Raw genomic sequence first — 9,824 nt, 5'->3', positions numbered from 1 at the left:
TATCTCCCAGGTGGCTTGATCTTCTTCCAAATGAACCCTGATATTCTTCTATCAAAAAGTGAAGTCTTGGCCAGACACGGTGTCTCACGCCAATAATCCAGCACTCTGGGAGGATAAGGCGGGCGGATTGCTTGAGCAGCCTGGGCAAGAATGAGACCCCATCTCTACTAAAAATAGAAAAATGAGCTGGGTATGGTGGTGAGCACCTGTAGTCCCAGCTACTTGGGAGGCTGAAGCAGAAAGATCACGTGAGCCCAAGACTTTGGGGTTACTGTGATTATGATGACACTCCTCTACCTGGGGAGACAGGGCAAGACTCTATCTCAAAAGAAAGCAAAATCTATGTCCCCTCTCTCTGGAAACTTTATGACTCCATAACCAACAGAGTTCGGCAGAAGTGGGCTTGTACAACTTCTAAGGTTAGACAATAAAATACCATGTACTTTCTGTTCTCTTGTGATGCTCATTCTCACCCAGTCGCCACGATGTAAGGAAGCCTAAGCACCCACATTAAAAAGCTGCTGAAAAGTATTACACTTAATAATCCCAGGGAAGGTCCCGTCCAGCAGACAGCATTAACTGCCAGACGCATGTGAGGAAACTTTCAGATGATTCCAGTCCCCAGCCTTTGAGTCCTTCAGGTGAGAGAGACCACACAGCCCATGCAGCAGAGACAAGCATCTTTGTTGTGCCCTATCCAATTCCTGTCACACAAAATCTGTGACATGGTAAATGAGTTTCTTGCATCATGACACTAGAGGGGCATTTGTTCTGCACACATTATAATCAGTAACAGAGGAGCTTCTGAAGTGCCGGCTATGTTCAGTTTCTTGATCTAGATGCTGGTGGTATGGATATCACCACCTTGTGATCATTCATAAACTTTACACTTATGATTTGCATACAAGGCTGTATGTGGGTTGTACTTCCATAATCTCAAATAAGAAAACAAAAGAAACAGTGGAAAGAATACAGTGGGCTGGGAGCCAACTTTCCTGTGGTAACTGGAGGGAAAGAGAAACAAGAACTGAGGGAGGCAGATTTGGTGCTACCTCTAACTGGTGGCCTGTTTTCTCTGTAAAGACCATCTCGGAGTAGAGTGTGCTCAGGGGATTAGGGTGAGTGAAGGAGGAAGAAGATGGCAACAGGACTTCTGGGGGATCCTGGAGGCCCATCTCAGGTTTGTAACTGTGAAATCCAAGTGGAACCATGAGCCTGTTGGTGATGATTTTCCAGCAAGGTTCATTCCTAAGGTGTAATGGGGCTCACCTAGGGTTGGCCACGGTGCCAGAGGAGGTAAAGGACATGGGGATTTAGGGTGCCACTAAGATGTTACTGACATGATGCCCTGGATTCCCAGCTGGGTCAGGATGGAAGGAAAGAGATGCTTTCCAGGCAGAGGAGAGACAGACGGATAGAGGGCTGGAGTCTCTGGGACTTTTAGAACTTTCCAAAAAAAAAAAAAAAAGAAGAAGAAGAAGAAAGAAAAGAACTTTCCCGTGAGGAGTCATCAAATCAGCACATAGCAAGAAGAGGTGGCTAGAGTAAGAGTGGGGGACTTAAATTAGTTAGTGACGTGGAGGCAAGAAAAGCTAGCTTTTAGCAGTTGTAGGCGATACCTTACCTCTTGGTGTCCATGTGCCCTTCTTAGGATCCAGTAACCCTGGAAGGGAGGAAGGATCCCGCTGAATAACTCAATCCCGCTGAATAACCCGACTAAAAGCATGTGCAGTGAGAAAAAAGTGCCACGAGATGGCAGCATTGGCCCACAAACCCTGTGCATGGGCGATGGCTTGGTGGTGATTAGAACCCCGCACAAATGGAGCCTGTGCAAAATATTCGGCCTCTTCTGATTGTTTAATCCCCTGCAAGTCAGCAGACTCAGCTAAGCGGGGGCAAGGGGCGCTTACAGGGCTCCAGCCTTTAAAAACGAGGGTTTGTGTGACCCCCTAGCCCAAACCACTTTTAAGGGAGCCCTTGGGAGGCTCTCAAAAGCAAAAAGGCAGTTTGAATTTTGCTCTGACGCTTACTAGCTGCATGACTGAGCAAGGTAATAACCTCTCCACACCCTGGTTGCCTCATAAGCAAAATGGGCTGACAATAGTACCTGCCACAAGGGGTCGTGCAGTGGCTTCATTGAGATCGTTGGGAGCTCAGAGTCTTCAAGACTCACCTTTTTAAACAGCAGTCAGTACTTTAATTGGGCACCTACTCTGTACCTCATAGAATATTTGGTATTATCGTGCCCTTTACAGACGACAAAACTGAGGTTTGACTTCCTGGGGACACATAAGCAGCAAAGCAGCATACAAGCCCCGGTCTGTCTGGGTCCAGAGCCCAGGTCTAACCACCAGCCCAGGGGGCTCCCCTAGCAGGCCTCCCAGGCCAGCCCTTGGCCTCGCTTCCTCCAGTTCCCTGGGGCGAGGGGCAAATCCTTTGGAAATAGCAAGATGGCTTCTGCCCAGCACTTTACTTCTCAGGATATTCCAAACCAAGGTGGGACGAGGTGCCTTTTCAAAGAACTGAGAGTTGTAAAATGTCAACTCTGGATGTGTAGGTTTTTCCTTCCTTCCCTTTCCTTCCTGACTTCCTTCTTTTCTCTGTCTTTTTTCTTCTTATCTTCCTCCTCCTTTTTCTTCTTCATTCGTGTTTAGAAAGAAAGATGCCTAGCGGGTGTGTAGTACTTTACAATGTACAGATATTTCCCCTGACGTCTTCTGACAATGCTTGCCTTGCAGGTGATGGTTGTCAACTCAATGATGTGGCAATGCCCCATATATGCCAGCCCCTGCCTAGATACATAATGGGGGCCCTTCAAGGCCACTCCACTCCTAAGCACTTATGGGGCTCATGACCCCTAAGCACATTACCCCAAACTCTGACAGTAAGAGACAAGAACATAGAACATGTCACCCCAAAATATGCCTCTTTAGCCTAAGGAGTATTTTGAGCTGGTTACTTTGACAAACTATGGACACAGGAGAAGCGCTGAGAACAAGAGCAAAAGTTGCCTTTTGTAAGAGAAGTTTATATCTATAAAGGAAATCTCCATTTGTCCGAGTGTCTCTGTTTTGCCCCAGGAAGATGATGGAGCTAAATTACTAGAAACACTTATCGATGGAGAAGGCACCAACCTAAGTCTGTGTGCAAAGCTTCCTCTTGTTTCCTGAGATTGTCCTGCCCACCAGCCCACAACTGGCCTCCCCCATACTTCTCTTTCTTTGTTTTAGTTACAGACTGTTTAAGTCTAAACACAAAGCCAGGTTTCATGGAAACTTACTTATTTCTCTGAGTATCTCCCACGTAGACAAGAAGTTCACATGTTACTAAACTTCTGTTTTTCTCTTGCTAGCCCCTCTTTTGTTACAGTGGTCCACTCCAACTACAAACTCATGACGGTTAGAAAAATTACTTTCCTTCCCTACCATGTTAATCAAAAAGGGCCCATGTGGCCCCTCCAGGACAGGGCCAGGCAACTGATAAGAGCCCAGCCAGTCCTGGGGCCCACTCCCACCAGCCCCACTCCCACCCACCCTTGTCCCAGCACCAAAGCCTGGCTGCAGCCAAGTCTGCCTGGTCCAAATACTTGTGCTCTGTCTCTTCCTCCCCACTCCCTCATCTCCGATAATTTATTAATATAAAGGTAATAATTTTGTTTGTTTTACTGCAAAAGTTTTATTTCCACATGTTCCAAGGATTGGGAGAGGACTCCGGGGTGGTTAAAAATGGGCCTAGTGGCTGGAGGGCAAGACTCAGGCAGAAGCTCTGAATCCTTGACCTCCTCTTCAGACAGAGGTCACTGGGCTCTGCAGGCTCCGGGTCGTGCTTGAGAGTGAGACTTTCAAAGCAATACTCAAACAGCCCAGCCTGGGGCCCCCCTGCCTGTGGAGGCTGTCAGGTGCTCGCCCACCTTCTTGAAAAGTTTTACTTCCTCTTCTAGGAAGTGACTCTCCAGGAAGTCACAGAGACAGTGATCTGTGAGGGTGGAAGCCAGAGCATGAAGATCCGAAAGAGCCTGGCTCAGGCTCTTCTCCAAGGCCATGGCCATTTCCATTGTGTCCAGGGTTGTACCCTTCTCCTCCCGAGATGGCCCTGCACATCCTGGAAGCCAGCACCACCACCACACTCACTGGTTTTGCATCTTCAAGAGGCACTCAGCATTCTCACACTTCTCCTTGGCCCGTTTGCAGAAGTGGCCCACGCCTTTCAGAACCATATCGTGGCAGTCAAAATAGTAGCTCAGAGAGAGGTAGGTGTGGGATGCCCACAGATGCAAATTGACCACAGCTGCCCCCATATGGGTGGAATAATTCTGATGAATCTGGGAGCTCATGATTGGCGATCAGGAGCTAACCACAAAACAACAGAGTTAGCTGTCTCCAGAAGCAGGAGACAGCCGTGAAGATGGTCCTGGAAATTGCAAGTAGAAAGAGATCATCAGAGAGCTGTCTCAGGCTAGAAGAATGGAGGTCGCTGGGTCTGTTCTGTCCAAACACTGTTGAAGCAAAACACAGATCTGAACACATAGCTAGCACGGTGGATGTTTTTATTACCTTGTCACTGAAGTGCCTACCGGGAAGAGATGTGCTCAAAGTTACTCAGCAGAGGTAGACTCAAGGCTCAGGGCTCTGACTCCTACTCTCATGCTCCCCTGATCCCCTAAAGCCTCAAACATTCCTTGGGAACCTGAGCACCCAGTGGCACCTGACTTGTGTCTCCGAGCTAGACACTGCCACTGCCATCTGTCTAGATCCTGGAGAAAAGACAAGTTCACACTGGCCAGCAGGCGGCCCTGAAGATGCATTAGCAACCTGTTTCCTCCCAAGTCTTTCTGTCTTAATAATGGAAGCCATCCCAGGAGCCCCCTCCTAAACCCAGCCCCAGCTAATCACTGAGGGTCTGACGCCACCTCGATTTGGAGAAAGCCCCCCAGCCTCCGTGCTCTGGAGGAAGATTCCTGGTGCCTCTGGTTCTCTGGGCAGGTGTCCTAAAACTGTCTCATTGGCTGACATACACGCACATTCTCCAAAAATAAAGATAAAAATGACTACATACCACTCAGGACTTTGCAGGGAGAAAAAGCAATCAAATGACAAAGCTCTCGAGCTCCGAGAGAAGGGATCAGGTTATGGGGGCTGGACCAGACATAGCCTTGATCTGCTGCCCTCACTGGACGCTTTTATTACATGTGCTGTCCCCTCCCTCCTCAACCTCACCTGCCTGTTTGCCACGTGGCATCGAAGAGACAATCTTGCCTCTGGGGCCTGCCACTCCATCACTGCCAGCTTTGTGCCCTGTGAAGCCCCATTTCCTCTTTGATCCTCAGTTTCCTCATCTGTAAAATGTGAGCAACAGTTCCATTTCACTGGGTTGGGGGGATCAAACGAGACAACACTTGTGAAAATGCTTTTTATATTTGAGGATTTTTCCCCCAAATATAAGGAAAGCTAAAATTAAGGCCTGATGAATAAACTACCACATTTTGGGGGGTGGAGAGCTCTTCTATGGAAGTGAAAGAAATTTGCAGTGAAGGCCTGGCATCAATCGCCTCATTTAATTCCCTCAATAGCCCTAAGTGAACCCTGGGTTTCAGAGAGGTTTTGTAATTTTACCACTATCCCTCAGCCCACATGTGCAGGGCTAAGATTAGGGAGAAGGGCACTTCAAGCTGGAGAGCCTTCTGACAATTTAGGATGCTGTTCCCCAAGCTTGCTTGCTGGGGGAGCTTGTTAGAGAGATCTATTTTGGAGCCCTAGCCCTGACCCACTGAACGATGATTGCATTCATTCTAGTGTTTACTGAACATTTATTATGTTATGTACCCAGTGCCGAGTAGGAAAGAACAAACAAGGTAGGCGAACCCCCCTGCAGGGAGCAGCAGCTCTGGAGGGGCCCTGGAAACTGGGTGTGAGCCCAGAGACTTGTATGATAAGGCCAGTGTTTGCGCAATGCTAGCTATGAAATGACTACCTGGGACAGGGAGTGAGGATGCTCTGAGAACTTGTCCACACTACCAAGGGCACAGGCTCCACAGTGGCGTCTCTGATCCCTGGGGTGACCACTGCAACAACCAATGGTGGTAGAACTTCAGGCCCTGCACAGACATCCAGATCCCTTCAGCTTGGACCAGGACTGCAGTCCAGAAGGTTCTTACTTTCTTACCAAGAGCACACAGGGGGCTGAGGACAGGGTGCAAGTTTCAGGCTGGGTCTCCTGAAAACAGCCACCTGCCCTGAGAAGCCCAGCTCACCCTGAGTGTGGGCCCTGCTCCACCTCTAAAGGATAGGATCAGGGAGGAGTGGGGGTTGCATTTGGAGGAGCCCCTCAGCAGCGGCTTGGAGGCAAGTTGAGAGTCCTCCGGCTCCTGGGGCGCAGTAGCCCGGAGATCTGGCTTCCCTGCGGTCTCCACCCCGAGCGTGAGAGCCTCCCTTTCCCCACCTGTGAAATGGCTGCGTGCTGCCCAGCACCAGACAGGGAAGGTACACAGGCCCACAGTGGGGAGAAAAACGGCTACCAAGAGCTTGCCTGGCAGGGAGGCTCCGGACGGGGCGGGGCTAGGGCGGGCGGAGGAGGAGCCGGGCCTGCAGGCCGCCGAGCCCGAGTGGCAGTGGTGGCCGTGCGCCCGGAGGCAGCGGCGGCGGCGGCGGCGGCGGCGCAGCGGCGACAGTAAGTGCGGGTTCTCCTGGTTCCGGCTGCCCTCTGGGCTGCGCTCCCAGCAGCTCCCTCCTGAGCCTCTCCTGGCTTCCGCGGGAGCCGCAGGACCCCAGCCCCTCCACAGCCGCCTCCGACCTAGTGCCTCTTGCTGTGTCCCTCCTCTCCCTCCCTGCTCTCTACCTGCCTCTGGTGGGGTCTCCACCTTCTGTCCCCCAAATTTTCTCCCCTCCTTCCTGAGGGTGGACCTCACCGCCTGGATGTGGGGCCCTGAGGATGGACAAGTGAGCTCAAAGTATACGAAGGATGGCTGACTCAGTTGGTCCACATTGGGGAGTCGTTGGCTGGAGGTGCCCATGGCCTCCGCCAGGTGTTCTGTGCTTCCCAGTTGTACTCTCCGTAGGTTGAGCCTCCCCGGCTCCCTAGCCCAGTGTCACAGATGAGGAAATCGAAACACAGAGGGAGATTGACTTGGCCAGAGTCAGAAACCTCATTGGAAACAGCACCCGGGCTTCCCAGGGCAGAAGCTGTGGCTTCATAGCCCACCAGTTTCTGCTGCTTTGGGGAGCCAGGGGCTGCATCTCCCCCAGTCACCCACAGAAGGAGCTGGGCCAAACCCATGGCCAGAAAACACACTCCAGGCCACAGCCAGCCTGTCTTGGGGAAGCTTCAGCTCTTCCTTGCTTTTCTGTTTCTTTCTTTTTTTAATCCCAAATCTAGCAGCTGGCTTTTATAAAAACTAATAAGATTTTGCTCACTCCAGTGCCCTGGCCTGTGACCCCGGTTAGAGAAAATTCCTGGTTTCTTCTTTGGAAGCTCAGTCAAGGTTGAATGGTCCTCAACAAATAGATATTAGGAGCTAAGAAAGAGACCTGGCCAAGTGTGGTCCTTAGTGACCCAGTGGTTGGCCCCGGCCCCTGCCCCTGCCCCTGCCCCCACCCCCATAGCTGGAGCCTCTAGGAAGAACCACTTGCCAGTTCTCTGTTGTCCTGTATGGATCTTAATTATATTGTTTACATTTTTAAACACTAATTTTAAAAAGTATGTATGTGCGTGCACGTGGGTCTGCATGTGCTGTCTGTTTAGCTTGCTAAGGCTGGCCTCCACGTGCATCGAGGCTGGGGAGGGGCTCTGCTCATCCAGAGGTGTTTAAAATAGACTTGCTCACCAGGTCCTCGAGGCATCCACAGACTCCCACTGCTGGCTCTGGTGTGCCTACTGCCCTGGTATGGAGAATGTCCTGGTCGTACAGAGTCCATTCATTCAGCAAGTGTTGACAAGGGTGCCCTCACTGCTGCCTTTGCCTCTGCTTATGGCTGTAAGGCCTGCAGAAAGGGTATCTATGCTTGGAACCAGCAGACACAGCTCACATTCCCAGCTGGTCCTTCCAAGGAGGCTGAGGAGTCAGGCAAGAGCCCTAGACTGCTTAGCTGTGTAATTTTATTCTAGCTATCTGGTAGCTCTGTGACCTTGGGCAAGTTACTCAACCTTTCTGAACCTCAGACCTCTGTGAAATGGGTCTTAGCTATTGTCAGGCTCAAGTCTGAGCTATGTTAAGCCTGGAACCTGGCAAGTATGAGTGCTGGACTTAGTTTTAGTTATGAGAGAGTTCTTTTTGTTTGAATGTGGAACAAACCAAATGCCTTCCTTGCCTCAGTCTTTCCATCTGAAAAGGAGGCAATCATTTCTGCCCTGTCTAGTGCTAAGGGATGCTATGAGGTTCTCCTGAAATAGCAGATAAAGTTCTGCACCCATATGATGGGGTGTTCCCATCCTATCAAGGAAGAAAGGTCCTATTCTTGAGTAAGGCTCAGCCTCCCATAGGAACCAGGATGCATTTATTTGTTGCTTTATTGGCTAGGGAGGAAGGTACTGCAGAAGGGACTCCAGAGCATCCCATCCTCAGCATTATGGAAATATTTCCCATTTATCAAGCTGCTGCCACATCCTAGGTGCTATCTGGAGCATAGAAGTAGGCACACTCCCTCAAAGCCAAATTCAGCAGCCAGCCAGCCAGGTGACAAGCCCAGGATGCTGGGGAAGATGCTGATGTTTGTTCACAGCTGCTATCAGGTCAGGCATTGCCAGCCAGTGCAGTTGCATAACTATTGTATAAAAGGTTTCCCTAGGTTTACGAATGGGGAGGTTGAGGCTCAGAGGCCAGATAACTTTGCTCAAGGCCACAATCTTTAGTTTGTCTTAGGTGGCACCACGGATGAGGAGTGGCTATCTCCTGGTGGAACCTAGGCAGGAGCTTCAAACCCAGGCATGGCCACTTACCTCGGCTATGACTTTCTGTTCTTTGGACTTCTATTTCCCCATAGATGAAACAAGATAATGGACAAGACAGGTCACATGCTGGCTTCTAGAGTGGCTGTAAGCACCATCTGTTTTTAAATAATTATTAAAAATTATTTAATTTTTATTATCCCCTCAAACTCTTGGGCTTAAGCGATTCTCTTGCCTCAGGCTCCCAATGTGGCTGGAACTACAGGTGCCTGCCACAATGCCCAGCTATTTTTTGTTGCAGTTGTCATTGTTGTTTAGCTAGCCCGGGTTAGGTTCGAACCCACTACCCTCGGTATATGTGACTGGCGCTATAACCACTGTTCTATAGGCGCCGAGCCTAAATAATTATTATTTAATTTGAATCCTTTTATTTTCATCTTGGAACAGGTAATAAATTCACGTAGTTCAAAATTCAAAAGGCACGCATGAGTATGCATGAAGTCTCCCCATCCCAATCTCTCTCCTCAGAGGCAGCTGCTGTTAGAAATGTCTTATGTGGCTCGGCACCCGTAGCTCAGTGACTAGGGAGCCAGCCACATGCACCGGAGGTGGCAGGTTCAAACTTGGCCCGGACCTGCCAAACAACAATGACAACTACAGCAAAAAAAATAGCCAGGCATTGTGGCGGGTGCCTGTGGTCCCAGCTACTTGGGAGGCTGAGACAAGAGAATGGCTTGAGCTCAGGAGTTGGAGGTTGCTGTGAGCTGTGACACCATAGCACTCTACCCAGGGCAACATCATGAAACTCTGTCTCAAAAAAAAAAGAAAGAAAGAAAGAAAAGAAATGTCTTGGGCAGCGCCTGTGGCTCAGTGGATAGGGCACTGGCCCCATATACTGAGGGTGGTGGGTTTGAACCCGGCCCCGGCCAAACTGCAAAAAAAAA

At 50.0% G+C, this 9,824-nt stretch overlaps 1 protein-coding gene and 1 pseudogene across 1 annotated transcript in view; one reads left to right on the top strand and one right to left on the bottom strand.

The window, feature by feature from the left end:
* Positions 1-3,675: 3,675 nt before the first annotated feature.
* Positions 3,676-4,333, bottom strand: LOC100944359 (annotated as a pseudogene).
* A 2,278-nt stretch (positions 4,334-6,611) lies between these two features.
* SLC29A3 (solute carrier family 29 member 3) overlaps positions 6,612-9,824 on the top strand; it is a 40,337-nt gene continuing 37,124 nt past the window's right edge. Inside the window, exon 1 of the mRNA XM_003783584.3 lies at positions 6,612-6,666. Coding sequence (XP_003783632.1) covers position 6,666 — 1 coding nt within the window. The 5' untranslated portion in view covers positions 6,612-6,665. The remainder of the gene's footprint in view (positions 6,667-9,824) is intronic.

Source organism: Otolemur garnettii, unplaced genomic scaffold (genome assembly GCF_000181295.1).
Source record: "Otolemur garnettii isolate 467f Iridium unplaced genomic scaffold, OtoGar3 scaffold00008, whole genome shotgun sequence".
NCBI classification, from domain to species: domain Eukaryota; kingdom Metazoa; phylum Chordata; class Mammalia; order Primates; family Galagidae; genus Otolemur; species Otolemur garnettii.
The sequence above is the reverse complement of the archived record's forward strand: the minus strand, read 5'-3'. Positions and strand labels throughout refer to the sequence as shown.